This window comes from Lissotriton helveticus, chromosome 6 (genome assembly GCF_964261635.1).
Source record: "Lissotriton helveticus chromosome 6, aLisHel1.1, whole genome shotgun sequence".
NCBI classification, from domain to species: Eukaryota; Metazoa; Chordata; class Amphibia; order Caudata; family Salamandridae; genus Lissotriton; species Lissotriton helveticus.
The window spans coordinates 2,130,210,335-2,130,232,538 of record NC_136067.1 but is presented as its reverse complement, the minus strand read 5'-3'; the positions used below and the strand labels follow the sequence as shown (position 1 = coordinate 2,130,232,538).

Here is a 22,204-nt window from a genome sequence, read left to right as displayed (position 1 = left end):
GTCATGCTTCTGGGCAAGCAATGGACCACCATCCCCCCATCGGTCTGGCCAGACGTGTTCGGGGAAATTCCCACCCCGAAACAAGAAATTAAGACCTTAGGAGTCTGGCTAGAACCCGAGCTGTCGATGAAAACCCAAGCATCCAAAGCAGCAGGTACCTGCTTTGGTCTCATGCGCTCTATCCACAGGATCCTCCCAATACTTCCACCCCTATCCAGGAAACTCCTGGTCCAAGGTCTGATCCTTGCGCGGCTGGACTACAGCAACATGGTATATCTGGGAGCTCCAGAAGCTACCATGGCTAAACTCCAGCGCACGCAGAACGCAGCCGCCCGGTTACTTATGAACCTCCCTTCCAGAGTATCAGCCAAACCAGCAATTAAGGCCCTCCACTGGCTTCCAATACGTCAAAGGGTCGAATTCAAGGCCCTGTGCACTGCACACAAACTGTTTAATGGTCTTGGCCCTGCTATTCTGAGAGACCTGGTTACCCCTTACAAGGCCCCCAGGTCCCTTCGCTCGGATAATGAGCGTCTGGCCAACGTCCCCAGATACAGGAAGACACGTACCGGCGGCCGACGCTTTTCTGTTAAAGCATCCTCCGGGTGGAATTCACTTCCCCGCCCCCTGCGGCTGGAACCCAGTCATCTGATTTTCAGGAAAAAACTGAAAACGCTGCTATTCCCAAAATAAAGTCCCCTCTTTTTCTCCTCTGGTCTCCACAAATGTTATAGCGCGGGGATGCCTCCGGGTCACCAGGCGCACTACAAATCGCTAAATAAATAAATAAAAATAGGTGCAACTTCGGCACGTTGATGGAGAACCCCAGCGAGTGCAGGAGGTCGGCCGTAGTCTGGAGGTGGGAGACGACTGTTTGGGGCGAGCCCGCCTTCAATAACCAGTTGTCGAGACAGGGGAAGACTGAAACCCCTAATCTGCGCAGATGAGCTGCAACCACCGCCGTCACTTTCGTGAACACCCGTGGGGCACTGGTAAGGCCGAAGGGGAGCACGGTAAACAAATTGCTCATGGCCTACCGTGAACCACAGGTAACGCTGGTGGGCCGGCAGGACGGGGATGTGAAAATATGCACCCTGCAAGTCCAACACTACCATCCAGTCTTCTGGGTCCAGGGCAGCGAGGACCTGAGCCAAAGTCAGCATCTTGAACTTCAGCTTCCGGAGGAAGCCGTTGACACTCCAAAGGTCCAAGATAGGGCGTAGGCCTCCTTTGCCCTTCTTGGGTACCAGAGAATGGTGGGAGAAGCAACCACATCCTACTTCTGGCCCAGGAACGCGCTCGATGGGCCCCTTGGCCAAGAGGGCCGTAACTTCCCCCTGCAGAAGTTGCAAGTGATCCCCCGACATGCGGTGGTACTGTGGTGGCATGGCTGGAGGGGTCGCCTCGAAGGGGAGGGAGTAGCCCCATTGGACTATTTGCAGCACCCACCTGTCCGACGTGATGGCGAACCCTGCCCCCCACTCGCGACAAATGGGCCTGAAATGCTGGACTAGGAAGGCTTAGAGGCAGATGCTGCAGGGGCGGGTCTGGACTGACCCTGTCGGTGTCCCCCGGTACCGCCACAGCGGTAACCACGTCCGCGACGAGCCTGAGTCTGTGGCCCGTGGCTGGCTGGACGTGTGGGGGCGCTGTGAGAAGTTGGCCTGGTATATGATGTCCACTATTCTAGTGGGCACCCTGCACCAGTCCAAACAACCCTTATGGTGATGGTTGTAAAGTCAACCTTATAGATCAGCTATCCTAGTGGTAGCATGGACAAAGCAGTCTTAGGCTAAAACTTCAGAGAGCATGTGAAGCCAGCTGTTTTACCTTATATAATCTCTTGCATACCAAATGAAAGGACACCACACAAGATATATATCAAATATATATGTATTTATTACAAACACAAGCCCTCTGCACTCTTTATGAGGTAAGAGTTTGAGATACAGCACAAGTTACTCAATAAGCATACTATAAGTTGCACAAATACAATTCTGCCCTAGGGGCCTCACGAACCATATACTAAATAAGTGGTATAAGAACCACTTCAGGAAAGGTGAGTAGGCCTAGGGCCTAGGCAATCGCTGGGGCTACACTGAACAACCAAGGGAAGCGTGTGCAGTGTATAAACACACACGCTGGTTGCCATAGAGTTTCAATGGGAACGTAAAAGTTACGAAGTAGTAGATTTTAGAAAGTTCCGGATGGACTATGGGAAAACCCTGTTAAACTAGGACACTTGGATAGTTAATACCCTCGGGAGCAACGGAGTACTCGAGTTACCGCACCCAGGGAAGCCGGGTGCATAGGTGTTCTTTCGTGTCGGGTTTCATAGCTGTTTCCTATGGAGAGCAGCAAGAAAGTGCTGCAGACGACCAGGAGAAAAGTGTCCGGGTGGATCCAAGGGTGGATCGGAGTCGAGAAGAACCTGAAAGCAGAGGGGACAGAGTCTGGGTCACTAGCCAGTGACCAGGAAGGAACCAGGCGATGTCAAGATGCTCTCAGGTGAAGAGGTGAAGCTTGTTTCTGCAGCCACGAGGACCAGGAGGTGTCACCGACGACCAGGAGCTGGAGTCGAGCCGTCCCACGACGGATCTAGCTGTTGGTGGTGTCTGTATCCGGATTGGACCCAACAAACCTTGGCAAATGCAATCCACGCAGGATGGGAAGAATGGCTTCAGTTCAGACCAGCAAGGTCTGGGGAGCTTCTCCTTCGTAGGGAAGCTGGAGCAAGCCCGGAGCAACCAGTCAAGCAGTGTAGTTTCACAAATGTACAGGAATTTATAAAGCGCAAATCACCGAGCGGTTTCTAAGCGCTTGCTTAGGGAACCCGTCCTGGTATTCCCCTGTGAGATAACCCCGGCAGGGTATCCGCAAGGTGAAAGCCAGGCATCCCGCCGCAAGGGGCCGTTGTGGAGATTAAGCAAGCTATTGCCCAGAGTCGCAGAGTGTGAACCCGTGAATCGAGTAGGCACCGGAGCGAGAATTGTCGAGTCCATGGACATTTTTTTTTAGGACTCAAGACCCCGCCGAGCCGGGAATTGAACCCTGGTCCCAGGCTGACCTCTGCTTCCAGGTCTGCCTCCTCTAACCAGTGAGCCACACTTCTCCACAAAGATGTCTTCAGAGAGTTTACTAGCCAATGGGCAAGCAACCACGAAGACGCGTCGAGCTGAAATGCAGGCGCAGGCCCCACGCGGCATTCGTGGAGTGTGGAGGGCTGAGCTTCGGTGCAAATCCTGCTCGGGTCTGGGGCTTCTCAAACCCCAATGCACACTTCGAGGGTACCTCAGAAGCTGCACAGGTAGCAAAAAGCAGGTAATCCAGGATGTCCGGTCCCACGTCTCTTGTGTCCGCCACAGTTCTCAGCTTTGTTGTGGATGTGGGTCAGAGAAGTCTGGAAGTCCAGTTCCTGTGTCGCTAAGTCTTCGGGTTCCAGCGGGAGCGTCGACAAAGCATACGTGCAAGTTACTGTTGGTGCCTGTTTGCACAGGGTGGTCACTCCTTGACCACAAGTGAGATGTCTTCAGTCTTCCAGTCGATATGGAACGTCGAAGGTCCAAGAGTTTCGTTTCAGAGTTTCTTTCTTGGATAAATCTAATGTCTCTAGACACAGCTCCTAACTTTATACTAAACTAAGGGGCTGGATTACCTGCTAGGAACCTGGGAAGGGGGTGGTTAGCCCCCTTTCCCTTTGTCCAGTTTCACGCCAGAGCTGGGGCTGGAGGTGAACCGGGCTATGCATGGAGCACCTTGTGTGCCTCAGGCAGTGTCTCATTTTGCAGCCCTCCCTGCCCCAATACACTAAAAGCCTGTCTGGGGAGGTGCTAGCACCTCCCAAGGCAGGAAACCTATTGTCCAGGACTCCCCTGTTGGAGTTTCGTCCAGCAGCAGGAGGTCAGACTCGTGTCTGTGGCAGCAGCATCCATTTTGAGATGCTGAGGCTCAGTTTAACTTTAACCGGGGTAAAGCAGTAACCACATATCTTTTCCCTCTAGAAGGGTGGAATGCTAACCCCTCTGCCAAAATTGGCGGCGGGTAGTATTCCAAAGTGTTTGACACCTTACACGACATGTTTTGATAAAGCCAAACCAAAGTTAGCATTAACCGCAAGGATTATAATGTACTTAAGAGTATATGGTACGGCTATATCATAGAACAGCTATAAAGACATGGTTCCGAAAGCTGCAGACTGGCTCAGCTCATGCCAGAGCACCTTCTCACATAAAACCAAGCACTCTGCCTCCAGGATTGTTAAGGCCTGCCATAGGAGTGACTTATAGGTACATATGTGTCTATATATAAGGTTAGATATAGGTATACTATATGTACGCAAAGGGTGATTACACCACCTTGCCCAAGCTGAGTGATCAGCCTGTGGTGTCAGTTTGGATGGCCAGCCAGGTGTGGCATAATTCATGCTGGAGCCCCTGCTAGGCCTTGGATGCACCTATGCCCTGGGTACCTATGGTACACTATACAGGGGCTCACAAAGGTGACCCAATACCCAATTAGGTATGTACCTCAAGTACATGGTATGAATTTAGAGAGAAAACAGTTGGGCTGTGGGTCGGATTAGCAGGCCCACAGCCACACTAAAGTCGAAAAACCAGTGAATCACAGCAAAAAGTGGGGGTGACCATAGGAAGCAGTCCCTACTCTCCTACAGGCACCCCTTACTTGGCCACGAAAGGAGCGAGAGGCGGACGTTTGCTGGCGTTGGCCTAGGCCCAAGGACTTGGCCATAGCCCTGGAGTCCTTGAAACACTCCAGGGCACTGTCCGCCTTGTCGCTGAAGAGGCAACGGCCATCAAAGGGCATGTCCATGAGGGTGGCCTGGACATCCCCTGAGAAGTTGGCGGACCTCAGCCAGGTGTGGCGGCGAACCGCTAGGGCTTGGGTGAGCTTGGCCCGGGCCTCCCCCGGGCACTCTGACAGCACTTCCGCAACCGTATCCCACAACGAGTGGGTGTAACGGCCCAAAAGGCAGGCGATGTTGACAGATCACAGCCCCAAACTCAGGGAGAACAGTTTCTTGCCGAACTGATCGTACCTTTTGGATTCCCGATCCGGGGGGCGGTTGGGAATGCGGTCTGGGAGGTAGAGGCCTGGATCACCAGGCTCTCGGGGGTGGGGTGAACGGACAGGAAGCTGGGGTCGCCCGGAGCCGGGTGGTGGCGTCGGGCCACATTCCCATCTACAGCGAGGCCTGTAGAGGGCTTGGACCAGGTGCCCACCAGAACGTCGGTGAGGGCTTCATTAAATGGCAGGAGAGGCTCCGAGGAGCTTGCCTGCGATCTGATCACCTGAGTGAGGAGGTTAGTCCTCACGGCCGCGACAGGGAGCTCAATAGCCAAGGCCTTGGCTGCCCTTGTCAACACCACGCTGTAAGCAGTCCCCCCCTCCGTAGCCACAGTAGGAGGGGAGACAAATCCAGTGTCGGGCGAAGTGCCAGACCACTGGCCTCCCCCAGCTCATCGGCCCAGTCCTGGCTCACCTGGCACTGCTGTGCCAGAGGGTCCTCAGACCCCTCCCAGTCCAAGTCATCCATCTCCTGATAGTCAGGGGAAAATGATGGAGCCGGGGCTTAGGTGAATTGCTCACCTGTCAATGCCGGAGACGGCGTCGGGCCGACGCCGGACCCGGAACTGGGGACGTCGTCGCCCGGAGACGGCGTCGCGGGCGACACCCTCGGGGTCGGCGCCAGCGGAGGGGTCGTAAGGTCGACTGGTGGCGACCCGGATCCAGGCCTCGATCCTGTGGGGGCCTGCGGCGTCGGGTCAGAAGTCACAGATGGCCCGCTAGGGCTCCCAGACGGGCCCGCAGATCCCGAAGGTGTCCTGAACGGGCCCGGAGGGAAGTGAGTCCTCATGGCCACGAGGAAGTCACGAATCTACTCCGGCCACGTGTGCAGTCCAGGGACCGGCCGGTGTGGAGCTGGACGCGGCACTTGTGGCTTCGCCAGAACCCCTGGCCGCATTGCGCAAGCGTCGGAGGGAGTCGGAAGAGCGATGTCACCTCTTTGACTTCTTTTTCAAGTGCCTCGACTTAACTGAGGACTTGGAGCCCGACGAGTGGTGGTGACTCGTCGAGTGGCGATGACTGCAACCCCGTAACCGGTCCCTCGACCTCGAGCGGCACGGGCCGACGGCCGGAGCTTAAGCCGCTTACGGGACCTCTCCCGCCTAGCTTTCGACATCAAGGCCCGGCAGTCGGGGCACGACTTGTCATCGTGGGTGGCCCTGAGGCAATAAAGGCACCGACGGTGGGGGTCGGTCACCGACATCAAGTGGTGTCAGTCGTCGCAGGGCTTAAAGCCAGGCACCCTACCGGCACCGCGAGTCGAAGGTCGACTCGAGAATCGATCCAAAATAGATCAAAAAGTTAGACAAAAAGAGACTAGAGTACTGCTCTTCCCGGATCTGCGCTTGGTGGCGTGGAAAAAAGAACTGACGTCAGCGCGCGAGGGTGGCGTCTAAGTACTCCGACGACATCATCCTGGCGATCACGACACCGACGACGAACGCGGAGCCGCAGACGATGCCTAGTGACGCGCGGGGGGTACTGCTGACGAAAACTTTCCGGATCCAGTCTGACGCCTGGGGGTTATTCTAAGGTAAGGAATCTAACGTGTTTCTTTCAGATATGACATTCTTAATGACATCACTCATTACATTTAAAGAACAATATTGTTGTACTGAGTACTGCGGTTCGCAAAGTAATATGTGAGGTCACAAGCAATGCATGATGGGAATGCATGATGGGTACAAGGGGCCTTGAAATTAGAAAGTTGTTGCATCAGGTTTACATAATGGAAGTGCATTTCTGTCATGTTTGTGTGATGCAGTGAGGAAGCGGCCAGCAAGCTTCAATAGTGGACAGTCTTCTGAAAAAAAAGATGGCTTCTGTGTGGTTAATCTGACGCGGTCAGTCGTACACTGGAGCTGGGCCCAAATGCTGTACACAGAGGAGGTACCAACAGAAAAGGGATAGGACATGAGGGGACAGGGAGTGAAGAGGTATTCATCATCTTACCTGTGTGTGCGACTCTTGCCAGCTTGGGGTCAAAGCCAACACTCTGTACCCTGACTGTGTGCGCCATGAAGAAGTTGACGACTCCTCCAGTGAAGACACAATTTGGAAATCCTTCAATTGGCCCGTATGAGCCTTCTCTCCAGTGTACGCAGTCTCCGTCCTCATCACCTTCTTCGTACAGAAGCCTGAAGCTGAAAAAGTTTCCATCCACGTTCCCACCCACCTGAGAGGAAGCAAAGTCTATGTCAGAGTCTCAACACCATAAAAAGACATAACACAAACTTAGGGAGCTCTGGGGTCCACCCTCTGCTCCCCTCATGCTTTTCTCTTGCACTCATGCTCAAGGTACCTCCACTGATCCTCAATGAAAGATTACACTGACTCATGAGTCGTCTCTTCTTACACTTCTCACTTACATATAAATTTCTTTATTCGGCTTCACACATTGGCAAACCATAAAAGCAACATTTTTGATAATACAAATTCGTATCTTAGAAAAATAAAAGTAAACATGTTACAAACTAAAATTCAGATAAGGTCAAGTTAGTACATTTAAAATGATGGGGGCGTATTGTTTCATTGCATCAACTGAGACAGCGTCCAGAGTACATTTTACAGATTACAGATTTTTCCTGTGGTTCATGACGCATTTTAAAAAGTTCAGGACATGGAAACAGACGGATTCAGATTCTAGCAATTGAAGACGAAGCATTGCCGGACTACATTGTCTCAGTCCCCATTGCCTTAACAGGGGTAGTAGCCATGTTTTCCAATGCGGAAGATGGAATTTACAGAATAGTATTGTGTGTAAATTAGTTTGTTTTGATTCTTCATCGCAAGGACAGACAGGGAAGGTTGAATCCCATCTGTTTCCATCATAGAAAGCTACTAGTCTGAAAAAGAGGTCTAATCTGAATCTTGTCAGTAGCATCCTCTCATAGGTAGTAATCTGTAATGTTAAATAAGGCTGGATAAAGTATGTAGCCTGAATCATATTGGCGTGAAGGACCGAGGGTTTCAATGACTCTAGGTGACTCAGTGCCAATTGTTTCAGCGCTCTCTTTGGTAGATCGATGATGCCTTCGGGATGGAAGTAGTACTTCTCCATGCCTAGATCTTTGAAAAAGTTTCTGATGCACCGAAGCCATACTATGTTATTAGTTCGATCAAGAGTCATTGTCTCTGCTGCAATTGTCTGTGTCAGTGAGTTTTTATCAGAGGTCCAGATGCGCCTTCAAAGCAGTAGTGACTGGATCTTTATAAGATCTTCTAAATAAGGGACACCAAGTTCCAGGTGAGATGCATAGATGGAAGTGCATCTCGGTGTTGCTAGGAGGAATCTGAAAAAAGAGTTTTCTGCAACCTGAAGGGTACTGACGTCTACATGACCCCAAAGGCCCGCCCCATATAGAGCAATTGCCTGGCATTTTGCGCTATAAATTTTTAGTAGCTCTACTGGTGCCCTTCTCCCCAGCCTCTGGGAGAAGCTCATCAGGGCCGCTGTGGCTCTTTTAAAAAGGTGACACCTTGCCTCTACTGCAGGCCGCCAATTCAATTTTTTATCGATCATAATACCTAGGTACGGGTACTTGGCAGTTACCTCAAGTTTTAGTCCTTTTAGATAAATACTCTTCACTTGTTTTTTCCCGCTGCCTGCTATCATGACGAACGTTTTTTTGACGTTCACATGTAAGTCCAACTCGCCCATGTAGTCAGTGTACCTATTCAGGGACTTCTGTAATTCGCGCGGAGTGCGCGCCAAAATGACGGCATCGTCTGCATAAAGCAGAGCGGGAATCAGTCGCTTTTTTACCCGTGGCAGGTCCTGGGCCCCCCTCAACATCTCTTCTTCAAGACCGTTGGTATACAAAGAGAATAAGAAAGGGGGCCAGGACACACCCCTGCCTGACTCCACGCTCCACACCAAACGATGCCGTCAACCCCCCCTTTAAGCCAAAACGCACCCTCGCCGAGGCTCTAGAGTATAGTTCTCTCAGGAAGTCTAAGAGGGCAGGATCCACTCCCATTAGTCTCAGAATTGTCCAGAGCTTAGCGTGCGAGACACAATCAAAAGCAGCGGACAGGTCTACGTACACCATGTAGACCATGTCCTTCTTTGCTTGGGTGTATTTGCCCATTAAACTGAGATTGAGGGCCTGCTCCACCGTACCGAACCCCTCTCGGAATCCAAACTGGAGATCAGAGATAATGCCTTTCTCCTCAGCCCACTGCTGGAGTCGCTCGAGGACTACCCTACCTGCGACTTTGCCAAAGGAGTCCAGCAGTGAGATGGGGCGATAGCATGCAACATCCTGGCGATTCCCTTTCTTGAAGATTGGGACCATGATGGAATTGGTCCAAGATTCTATCAGTCCCACTTTTGCTGCTGCACTACACACTCTAGTGAGAATGGGGGCCCAGAGATCTAGATTATATTTAAAGAGATCAACAGGGACCCCGTCTGGGCCCGGGGCTTTCCCATTCTTGCTTGCTTCTAGTGCAACTAATACCTCAGAGATGTTAAACTGGAAGGATATTGGGTACTCAACCATTGGGAGTGTGTTTTCTGTCCCTTCCGATGTTACTGTATTTCTAAAGATTTTAGAAAAGTGGGACACCCATATGTCTTCCCCTATGGCCACTTCTATCTTGGGACTATTATCATCTATTAGATAGGGAGATCTAACTGTTCGCCAGAATGCCTCACTATTTTTGGAGAGCACTAGTGTGGAGAGCATCCCATAGCTTCTGTTTTAGTTCTTGTATTCTCAGTTTGCGTGCCCTACTATATTGTTGCCTACAGAATTGAATCTGGACCAAGTCTCTAGGTGTGTTTTTTAGAGCCAGCTTTAAGTTGGTTAGGGCCGCTGTACAGCTATGGTTAAACCAACCTTTAGTGGTTGTATTCGAGCCTTTGGGATTTACTGTAAGGAGGCTCTTAGTTTTCTCCAATATTTGGGTAAAATTATTTAAGACTGCCTCATCCGTTTCTTGCAGATCCAGACATTTAATTATGTTTGGATAGGCCGTTTTTACCAATTTTCCGGTAATTTCAGCCGGGTTTAGCTTCTCCCATTTTAGTGTGTATCCATTTTGTCAACCTATCTCCAGTTTGTTCTGGGCGAGTGTTTTCTCTATGATTGTAATTAGGGGTTTGGACTTATTTAAGTGAAGGTCCAGCCTCAGAGCGGAATGATCACTTAGAGTGTTATTCCTAACCTCAAAAGATCTAGCTCTATCTACCAATCCAGACAACAGAATGATATAATCAACTTTCGTCTGGCATCCCCTGCCAACGTAGGTTGGTTGTAAGGAGTTTGTGTCTGGACTTGACCTGTTGGCTATTACAAGATCTAAATCCGATAACGTGTTATTCATGGCAACCCCCACCTTAGTGTGGACAAGATGCATTAATGGGGCGTCGTGTTCGTCCACTATCCCACATTGATTTTTCAACGTGTGGGCACGGGTGTAAATTAAAGGCCTCTCCCCAAAGAAGATTGATTGCCACTTTTACTATTCTAGATTGACGGAACTGGATAATTTTCTCCTGTATATTAGAGAGAAGGGTCAAAAATTGTCCCTCTTCTAAGTTGTTGTAAAGATTAATTAGAAGAATGGGGTCCTTGTTCTTAAAGGCCAGGGAAAATATTTGGAAATTTGGGTCAGACCCAACTATCGTCACTTTTAGTGTTTGCGATGAACGTAATCATCCCTCCCTTCGGTCTGCCTGCGTTGCAGGTCAGGGCTGGGATAAAGTAAGTTTTATATCCTAGGAGGTGAATTTCCACTGTGGACCATGTCTCCTGTAGACAGATAATTTTTCCCTGTTCCAAGAAATACAGTCGTCCCATCCTCGATTTTAGGGCGGAGACCCGCCACATTCCAAAAGAAGATGGGTAAAGGCGGTGGCACTGGATTAACCCCCACTTCTTCGTTTGCTAGGAGCTGTGTGTTTATTACCTGGGGTGAAATGGGATTGCTAGATTCGGTCACCGCTAGTGATCAATCGATCATTTCGAGGCCACTGAATCTGTTCCTCGTCGGGATGTTGAACCAAGTATCCCAGCAGGGCGGCTCTCTATGGGTCATTCTCTGTGTATATGGAGCCCAGTCATCCCATTCCCCCCTCCTATAGCGTGATCCTACTGTGTGCCAGGAATTATCATAGTCATGACGACGAGGGGCCACTGTTTGTCTTATGTTGCCATGTTCAAAAGGCCTGGGGGCTATTGTTTCCCATGGGGTTTCGTGGTCGTTAGGAGGGCCGTTGCATTGCCTTGCGGGATAAAAGAAGGAAAGTGGTTTCGTACTTATACCCCCATTTACACTCGAGTCCTCCCAAGAGCAGATGTATTCTACTACTCGGGGGTCCTCGAATGTAATGACAATACAATCTCCCGGGATTGTTTTTCTACCGTTTCCCACCCAGATAGTTCTACGAACCATCAGGATCCTGGAAGGCCAGGTTGGTGGAATGGGGCGATTGGTATTTAGCCAGTGCAGGGCCTTATTTTGCAGTGACCAAGTAGGTTCTGTGTTGTGATCCAACAACTCGGGGACGCCAGTCATTACTACCACGAAGGGAGATGCTTCCGGTGGCATCTCAACAGGGAATCTATCTTCAGGGGGTCCTCTGGGGCCACCTCTGTTTGATACGGGGGCCAAGTTTTTTTGGGTTTGGGGTTTAGGACCCGGTGTTTTAGTTGTCGGCGTTTTGGGCGCCGTAGATTTTGGGACCGATTTTTTTGGCGCGTATGTCTTAGGCGCCGGTGTTTTGGGCGCCGGTACTAATACTACCGGTGAATTACCCTGTGAGAAAGTTATGACAGTGTTAGTGGAGGATTTTGCGGAGCTATTTTTACTTATCGTTTCGGGAACTATTGGTTTAGATGTTTGATTTGACTGTATAGGTACGTTGTTTTGTATGACTGAGTGGTTGGGAAGAGTCTGCTTATTGGCTTTATTTCTTCCCGTTTTTTGATCCCCCGGGACTTGCATCGGCTTTATATGTTTTGCAAGGTTAGTTAACTGATTCTCTATATGCACCAGTCTTGCTTCTACTGGTTCAAAGAAGGATTTCAGTATGTCTTTGATGTTATTTAAGAGCTGCAAGTTACTACTAACAGTTATATCATTACTACAGGATAGGGGGATGGGTGATTCTAAACTGATAAGGTTAGATGAGTCATGTACTGAATGGTTTATGACCGCGGTGACTACTATCTGTTCCGGCCTGGAGGGAACATTCTCTATCGCAGTAGCCATATCTCTAATCTCTGCGGTGCTACAACTTTTCTGGTCATGTTTTCTTTTGCTTATTGCGCCCTCCCTCCTCCCTCTTGCTTGCCTTATTTCATCCGGTGTAATTTGAGGAGGGAGCTCTGGGGTCCTTTCTAAATCTGAGGTTATCTGGGCAGCTGATAGCTGGGAGTCTGATAACTGGGAGACTGATAAGTCCACGTTGTTTGGTAGACTAAGCCTGCCCTCACAGAGGATTCCTTCCCCGGGATTACTGCCTGTTACAGGGGATCTTACATTCGCTAGGTAACCCATGGAGGATCTCTTAGCGTGTTCTAAGTCCAGGGACACCCTGCCTTCCATCAAGGTGATACTCTGATCGATAAATAGGTTAGCCTTGGTAATGAAATCATCCATGGGTCCTAGTAATTTGCCCCCGCCTCCTGTTGCCTTGCTTTTATTTCCTCTAGTTAGTACCATTGTTCTTGATACACCAATACAATACAGGGAGGTTAATAGCTTGTCTAGGGAACAATCTGTGAAACTAGCTTCTTTGAGGGGTTACAGGTGCGGGCTCGTTATGAGGGCAGTACTTACAAAGTTCGGATGGGTATCTTGAAGTTGATAATTTAGGGGGATAGCCCGGTCCGGTCTCTCTCGTCCTCGAACGTCCTCAAACGGCCTGCCCTTTGCCCGGGCTTAGCCCGGCGTACGCCCGCGCGCGTCCCGCATGCGCGCGTCCCGCATGCGCGTATTGTGGCGTGCTGATATAGAGGTGAAAGGGGGCGGGAAGAGGCACCAGGTGCGCTGCGTTGTTGATGCGCGTTGGTTCCTGGGTCTCGCAGTCCCGGCCCCTGCAGGCGTGCTGATGTGGATCCCTGGCTTCAGCTCTCAAAGGGTTTTGCAGGTATCTGTCTCTGTCCCAAAGAAGAAAAAACGGCTGCGAGCGGCTCCCGCGGAGCGGGGGCCGCGAGCCGTAAATAGCCGAAAGCAGGGGGGCGGGAAGGGACACCAGGTGCGCTGCGCTGTTGATGCGCGTTGGTTCCTGGGTCTCGCAGTCCCGGCCCCTGCAGGCGTGCTGATGTGGATCCCTGGCTTCAGCTCTCAAAGGGTTTTGCAGGTATCTGTCTCTCTGTCCCAAAGAAGAAAAAACGGCTGCAAGCGGTACCCGCGGAGCGGGGGCCGCGAGCCGTAAGTAGCCGGAAGCAGGGGGACAGGAAGAGACACCAGGTGCGCTGCGTTGTTGATGCGCGTTGGTTCCTGGGTCTCGCAGTCCCGGCCCCTGCAGGCGTGCTGATGTGGATCCCTGGCTTCAGCTCTCAAAGGGTTTTGCAGGTATCTGTCTCTCTGTCCCAAAGAAGAAAAAACGGCTGCGAGCGGCTCCCGCGGAGCGGGGGCCGCGAGCCGTAAATAGCCGGAAGCAGGGGGGCGGGAAGGGACACCAGGTGCGCTGCGTTGTTGATGCGCGTTGGTTCCTGGGTCTCGCAGTCCCGGCCCCTGCAGGCGTGCTGATGTGGATCCCTGGCTTCAGCTCTCAAAGGGTTTTGCAGGTATCTGTCTCTGTCCCAAAGAAGAAAAAATGGCTCCATCCACTTCCATCACTTCCTGAACTCCTACCAGCAGTGCTCGTACAGCATCCAGCACGACGCCAAGCTGCCCCAGGTTTTCACCCTGGTGGGGCATTATCCCATGGAATTCAAAAGTCTGCCCTTGGAGGTTTCAACACAGTCTGTCCTTGACGGTTTCAACAGTCTGTCCTTGGAGGTTTCTTAAAGACCCTCTATGGGCAGTATCCCATGGAATTCAACACAGTCTGTCCTCAGAGGTTTCTTAAAGACCCTCTTTGGGCAGTATCCCATGGAATTCAACACAGTCTGTCCTTGAAGGTTTCAACACAGTCTGTCCTTGGAGGTTTCAACACAGTCAGTCCTTGGAGGTTTCAACACAGTCAGTCCTTGGAGGTTTCAACACAGTCAGTCCTTGGAGGTTTCAACACAGTCAGTCCTTGGAGGTTTTAACACAGTCAGTCCTTGGAGGTTTCAATACAATCTGTCCTTGGAGGTTTCAATACAGTCTGTCCTTGAAGGTTTCAACACAGTCTGTCCTTGGAGGTTTCTTAAAGACCCTCTATGGGCAGTATCACAGATTTCAACACAGTCTGTCCTTGGAGGTTTCTACACAGTCTGAAATTGGAGGTTTCATAAAGACCCTCGATTGGCAGTGACCCATGGAATTCAACACAGTCTGTCCTTGGAGGTTTCAACACAGTCTGTCCGTGGAGGTTTCTTAAAGACACTGTATGGGCAGTATCCCATGGAATTCAACACAGTCTGTCCTAGAAGGTTTCAACACAGTCTGTCCTTGGAGGTTTCTTAAAGACACTGTATGGGCAGTATCCCATGGAATTCAACACAGTCTGTCCTAGAAGGTTTCAACACAGTCTGTCCTTGAAGGTTTCAACACAGTCTGTCCTTGAAGGTTTCTTAAAGACCCTCTAAGGGCAATATCCCATGGAATTCAACACAGTCTGGCCTTCACTAGCCTGGGCGCTGCCCATCAAGAGAGGTTTATTAAAGACCCTCTATGGGCAGTATCACAGAATTCAACACAGTACGTCCTTGGAGGTTTCAACACAGTCTGTCCTTAGAGATTTCTTAAAGACCCTCGATGGGCAGTAGCCCATGGAATTCTACACAGTCTTTCTTTGGAGTAACCCTGGGCGTATAACTATTTCTTCGTTCGCGGAGTTTGCGAATTTTCGGCAACTTCGCACTTCGCTGTGAGCGCGAAGCTGTCGACTACTTCGCAATCTACAGCGTAGCGTAGTAGTTTTTCTTCCTCGCGCGCTCAATAGCATTCTCGCGTTCGCGGTAATGACTTACCGTGGTTCTGCATTCGCTTTCTCTCTTTTCTCTCCCGGTCGCGTTCGCTACGGTGTTTGGAATCTGGCCGCACAATCCCATGAGACTTTGAGAACGCGATTACGTCATTCGGACGCGCAAACATGTCATTGGGACGTGCGATCCTCCTTGCAGTGCCATGTTGGTAAGATCGTGTTTCCGAACACCCAGAAACTGCAATCTGGCACAGAATATCTCCTGAGCATGTTAAAATCTTCTCAAAAATGTTCATTTAACCCCTCAGATTGTGATTTGGCTGTATTTTTTTGGGCTAGGAGTCCTCTTTTTGTTTCTACTCTTTTTTTCAAGAGAAAGGAAGTGCCCCTGAGTCTCCAACTTCCTGCTCCTGTCCACCAGGCTCCTCCCAGTGCTTTGTCCATGTGGTGTTCACTTTCATTTGGAATTGGAGCTGGAAGGATCACTCTTTGTGTATGTCTGCTGCATCATAGCATTTGGATTTATTGAGGAATTTTGGATTTGAACTTTTCTTTTACAAGTAAGTTTGAGAATTGAGAATTGGTGTACTGTAAATATTTTTTTGGTTTGGGTTTTTTTTAACTAGTTTTCTGTGCTTCTCAATCTTTCTTAAAAATTATTATTGAGGGAGGCCTGTACTTTCATGAGAGGCCAAGTTGTGTGTTTGAAATTTCATCCAGTAGGCCTAGAGGTACCCAAGGGTCCACCCATGTTTCTGTTGTGTCTGTAAAACATCATGGTTGGCATTGGATTTAATTGCATACTCTGTTGTAGTGGAACTACATTTTTTTTTAGTAAAATTAGGTAACCCTAGTAGTTCATGTAGTTAGTGTAGGCCTGCTTGAGTTCATTTACTTTCTGTGGGTGGCTTGGCCAGGTGGTGGTGGCCATTTTATGTTTGTAGCCGCTGTGTTTTTGCCATAGGCCTCCAAGCTTGTGGCCTACTCTGCCAGTAGGACCAAGGGTACTACTAGAGTCCTCATCATGGGTGCATGTAAGTTGTTCAACTGATTTTGGGGTGTTTAAGTTGTAAGTGTAACATCATAGGTCATGGATGGCTTTGGATTGATTAGCAAAATGTGTTTTTGGTGTTGAATTGCAGGTTTTGGGTGTGTGTTGAATAATATGGCTTTTTCTGCGCACTAGGTAACCCTAGAATTCAGCTCGCGTAGTTTTGGTAACTTTGCACAGTGCTACAACGCGACCTTACAGTTTTTGTCTTCTTCGCGCGCCCAATGTGCGTGCTCGGGAACGCGATAACGATGTTTTGTACAGTTCGCGCTGCCGAACACGCCGAATTTCCATTCTCGCGAGCAATATCTCTCGAGTTGCCTAAAACCTTCCCGAAAATGTAGATGCTGTTCATTTTGCTAAAGAAACTCCTCAGGTTGTCATTTGCTTGTAGTTTTTGGAGCATGGACCACTTACTGTTTCTGTCCTCTTTGTACTTTGTTGTTTGAGAGTGGCCTGACCATGTGGGCGGCTTGGCGGCCATTTTGTGAAGCCAAGCAATGTCCTTTTGCCATAGGAATGTATTGTCTGTCTTCTCTTTCTTTTCATGTTTTTGGGGGTGGCCAGGCCATGTGGGGGCGGCCATTTTGTGTGACCTTCCATCGTGCTTTAGTTTTTTTGCCGCAGGCCTACAAACTTGTGATTTTTTCTGCCAGTAGGCCTAGAGTCCCAGAGGTAGTCAGCGGGGATGCTTGATGTAGCGGTTTCCATTTTGTCTGTTGAATTTAAAATCATTTAGGGCATGGGTGGCAATGCATTGAATTTTCAAATGTGGTGTTTGGGGTGTAGTTAACTGTTTGGGTGTAAACTGTAAATGCCTTTGTTGTTTGTGTTGTTGTGTAACTTTCAGACCTTTTAGCCAGGGGGATTTTCTTTTTTGCATTAAGCTGTGATGTGTAACAGGCATCCTCTTTTTTCTGGCCATATAGGGAGGAATATAGGCCTGCTTGAGTTTGTTTTCTGGCCTTTACCCATGTACCTGTGATGAGAGTGCCCATGTGGAGCTGTGGTGGTAGTAGTAGTGTGCTGTTTTGTTTCTGACAAATTGGCCTGTGTCTTGCCATTGTTCCTGTTGGCTTACTACTGTTCACATCCCCATTGCTATCTGCTGCAGGTCACTGATGCTGCATCCATCCGAAATTATGCACAAATTAAGGATAAACAAGTTCCACTTCCACTACATTTGCATTTTAGTTCTTTGCTATTCTTACTCTTACTGAGTGTACTAATACTTCTAGTAGTAATTAAAATTAAAGCTAACAAAAATCCACATTTGACTGATGTTGTTCTGCCTTCTTTTTTTGTAGGTGCACAAAAGACTGAAGAGTAGGTGTCTGTCATCATTCATTGCCTGTTCTACTGCCAGACGGACATCCTTCTGTACGTCACGTGTGGTGTGACTAACCTGACCAGACATCATACTCAACATCTTGTGCAACTGAGTGCTGCTGCTGACATCTGAAGAAGATGGGCCCAAAGAAAGCAGGTACCAGGTCCTCCAAGACCAAGAAAGTTGCAGAGAAGAAGGAATAACAGAAGAAGGAAGTGACACTTAAGTCTGGTGTTGACCCGAAAACCTTTTTTGGGGAAAAAAAGTACGCCTGCAGCAGCAGTGACCGGGGTCCAAGCTGGGACCAGCACCTCTGCATCAGTGGGCCCAAGCCACCAACCCAGGCCCAAGCAGATGAGTGGGGAAGAGGTAGCCAGCCTAATGGTGGAAAGCAGTGATACTGAGCCTGACCTGAACTTATCGCTATCTCAAAGTAATACACATTCCACGCAAGAGGGAACACAGCAGAAAAGTGGTGAACAACAACCACCGCCCGCAATAGTAGATGCTCAACGAAAAGAACAAACACAACCACCACCTTCAATAGTAGTTGTTCCACAACCACCCCCCTCAATAGTAGATGTTCAACGAAAACAACAACCACAACCACCGCCTGCAATAGTTGCTGTTCAAGAACCACCACCGGCCATAGTAGTTGTTGTTCCTCCCAAAGTCGGGGCAGTTCAGGAAATTGAGCCTGATGCAGAGCAAGAAGAGGCAGCACTTCATGCAGGAGATCTATTGTTTTTCAAATCCCCACCAAGGAAAAGGAGGGTTAGTCCATCGAGTTCTTCGCCAAGCATCCCTTCTGATGATCTTGATCTCAATTGGGAGCCACAACAATCTGAGCATGAGAGGGAGAGGCATCCCAAGAAGACCAGGCTAGGGAAAAGGAAGGTTCCAGGAAGCCTACCACTTATGGAGTGCGATGTTGAACTGCCGGATAATGATGGTGATGACGAGTCAGACCCAGTCATCACAAGCATTACTCCTGGCCCTGAAGACATGGAGACCAACATTGTAACCCTAGCGAGAATGGCTGCGACTTGGGATGTAGCACGCATACCACCAACACAGGCCACACCAAAACTACCTCCAGCTTCCATTTTTACATTTGCACAGGGCCGGCAGCGTCCTACATCCAGCACAAGTCCCACCTCAGCAGAAGTAGGTAGTGGTACTACTGCGCAGCCACATAGTGAAATTCAACACACAACCTCCAGTTCATCTGGCATTGGAAGTGGCACTTCTAGCAGGAGACAAAAGTTAAGCTCCCCAGTGTGGGACTTCTTTACAGTTAGCGCAAATTAGGAGAACATTGCTATATGCTCCATTTGTCATTCCTCTGTTAGTCGTGGTAAGCTTGGTACAAACTATGGTACCGGAGGCCAAATGACCCATATGAAAAAACACCACGCAATCAAGTGGGAGGACCACCTACGTCTCATAAAAGCAGGAACCATTAATGTTGGTGGGGAAGCAGTAGAAGGTCCATGGGTCGAACAGGAAGAAGAGGGAGACATTCTATCTGGTAGTGGTACACTAAGTACCCCTGTCCGACTCCCCAGCACTGCAGTGGTAGATCCCACATCCTCCGCATCAGCAACATCTCAGTGGCACCAGAGTAAGAGTAACCTGGCGACACCAAGGAGTACGGGTGCGAAGTCTGGGACGCGAAGTACTGCATCAGGCATAACTGAAAGAAATACCAAGCAGCATACCATTGTTAGCATGTTTAGGCAGGAGGGAAAATACGAGCGCAACCACCCAATAGCACGTTTGTACAATGCTAAGCTTGCCAAAATGTTAACTCTGGACCTTCTCCCTTTTTCTTTTGTTGAAGGGGTGGGTTTCCCGGAATTTGTGACAACCCTCTGCCCAAAATGGAATGTTCCCAGCCGCTACTATTTTGCCAGAGTTGCTGTTCCAGCACTACACCACGACGTGCTGGAATTGCTTGGAAAAGCCTTGCAGCAGAGTGCTGTGCATAGTATCCACCTGACAACAGACATGTGGACCAGTTGCCAAGCAACTGATTACATGTGCATCACTGCACACTGGATCTCTTTTTCAGGTGTTAGAGACAAGATATCTACAGGCATTGACACTACTGAGATTTTTAATGATACTCGCAGACATGCTACTATAGCCATGTTGGCTATGGAGAAATCGCATACTGCTGCAAACATTTTGGATGAGTTCAACAGCAAGGTCTTTGAATGGCTGAGACCAAGTGGCCTCAACATTGGTTTTGTTGCCACCGACAATGGCAGTAATGTAGTTAAGGCCATGGAAGATGGTGGCTGGCACACTGCATTAACATTGTGGTTCAAGACTTTCTGAAAAATGAAAGCAAAGTCAGCAGCTTACTGACCATTTGCAGAAGAATCTGCACGCATTTCAATCATTCTTTTAAAGCCCGGAAGCAGCTAAGGGTCATTCAACGTGAGTATAATATGCCAGTCAAAGCACTCATCCAGGAGGTACCAACACGTTGGAACTCTACTTATTACATGCTTGATCGGCTGTTTGAGCAGTACATACCACTTAATGCTTATGTCATGACAAGAAGATCAGGGGATCCAACGGATGCTATTAAAGGCATGACAGTTGAGAAGTCGCAATGGGACCTCATTAAATGCCTGACAGAGATGCTACTTCCTTTTGAGGTCTTCACACGTGCAGTCAGCAGGGAGGACTGTACTATGAGCCAAGCTATCCCATTGTTGTACATGCTGGAGCAAGAGCTGAAGGAGGTGTCTGAAACATACGAAGGTGTTGAAGGATAACTTAAAGCATGTAATTTGGCGAAGTCCTTAGCCGGCCGCTTATCTGAGAATACAAGGATTCAAAATAAGATTGTGTCGCATCAACATTACATTACTGCCACAATTTTGGATCCACGGTACAAATTATTTGTGAACAGTAATGCAGTAATTCCTTTTTCAGAAGGGGATGTTTCCAAGTACAAAACTGTAATAGCCGAGGAAGCCACTGATTTAGAAAACGAACGGCTCTCAATTAGAGGCCTGCCAGTGCCAGCCCAGGACAGTGCAAGTACTACTGAGCATCCTACAGAGTCAAGTTCTTCTTCACAGCATGCGAGCAGTGCGTTTGCTTCCCAGCAGTCACCAACACAAACAATAACAACAACCGCACCAACAGAACAGGATCTGATTCATCAGACACTAGCAAAAAAATAGCTGCTTGGTTTCTACAGAAAGGGATGGGTAAGTCCGTTGCTGTCGCAAAGCAAAAAGAGGACGAGCAAACCCGAGCACCAATGAACATTGAGCGGTTGGTCCAGGCCTATCTGGATGACACAACAGAGGTGTTCATGGAGCAAAGCCCATTGGTGTATTGGTATAGGACAAGAAGCCAATGGCCACTGCTCAGCAAGCTGGCGATAAAGTATCTAGCTTGCCCTGTTGCAAGTGTCTCTTCTGAGCGTGTTTTCAGTGCTGCTGGTGCCATTGTGACTGTGAAAAGGACCAGTCTCTCGCCCAAAAGCGTGGAGAGGTTAACCATGATCAAAATGAATCAACACTTGATACCACCAGACTACAAAGTACGCGAATCAGAGCTGGAAGAGGAGAGCGAGTCGGAAGAAATAATTAGTGGGTTACAGGACCTACTTCTGTCGGAAGAACCACCAGGGTTTGAGGACGAGCTCCTCTTCCCTGACAACTAGGCTTTGAAATTGTTACATTCTCCCTTCCTTTATTTCTCCCTTCCTTATTTGTGTGTATCTGTCTTTCTGACTCAAACTTCAAAACCAACACCATCTTCCTTTCTCTTTTAATTACCTATTGGAGTTGCACATCGGAGCATTTACTGTGCACTCCACTCATCAGAGTCCTGCTCCATCTTCCTGATTCACCCTAAATACATTTCCATCTTGCCAATGTACATTGGATGGAGATGGACAATAGTGCAATAATGTAGCCTCTAACAGTCCCTCCATAACACGTGAAACGTACGTGACTATAGCCATCTTCTGTTTTGTTTCCAAACTGAAATGCATCACTGTCTTTGTAAGGCTACACCTCTGTCTGCAGGCATACACAACTCTTCAATGTCAGAACTTGAGCAGGGCTCTAAAATTAAAGTAAACTCGTCATCACTTTCAGAAGACTCTGCTGCATCTGTGATCTGACAGCCACACAGAAGAGAAAGACAGGTATATGAAATGAATGATGCCATACATTGCATTGGCTGCTTGCTGACTCAGAGCAAATGTGCATGAAGTAGAAATATACTAGTAATTTAATATATTAACAAAGTACTTGTGTCTCAAGTGATGGTCAATGTTTCCATGTTGTTTAATAATATGTATCCAATTGTACTCCTAATACTGCAGGTGCAGTCTGACTCTGTACTTAATCGTAGTCACTCACAGACTGAGTTGCTGTTGGTCGTCTGTTGGAGAACACGTACACGTGCCACACCGGATGATGAATGATGATGACCACCATACCATCTTTGCACGCTGTCAGTCAGTTTGATCAGAGATGATTGATGGAATATGTTCAGGAAGTGGAATACAAGGTAAACGCACAACCAATCAACAAGAACCACAGCAGACCTAGGCTACATGTGTATGCAGTGGTGGAATAGAATAGTGGTATGATTGACTGCCATTGGCGCATTGATTTAATCACTTGTTTTGAAAAATGCTAGGTTGATGTATATGCCTTTTGTCTGAAAC

At 48.9% G+C, this 22,204-nt stretch overlaps 1 protein-coding gene across 4 annotated transcripts in view; it reads right to left on the bottom strand.

Moving 5' to 3' along the window:
• LOC144764106 (beta-1,4 N-acetylgalactosaminyltransferase 2-like) overlaps positions 1-22,204 on the bottom strand; it is an 807,618-nt gene that overhangs the window by 53,609 nt on the left and 731,805 nt on the right. For all 4 annotated transcript variants that reach the window (XM_078650276.1, XM_078650273.1, XM_078650275.1 and 1 more), the window contains one exon: positions 7,039-7,261. In XM_078650276.1, the coding sequence (XP_078506402.1) occupies positions 7,039-7,261 (223 nt within the window). The remainder of the gene's footprint in view (positions 1-7,038; positions 7,262-22,204) is intronic.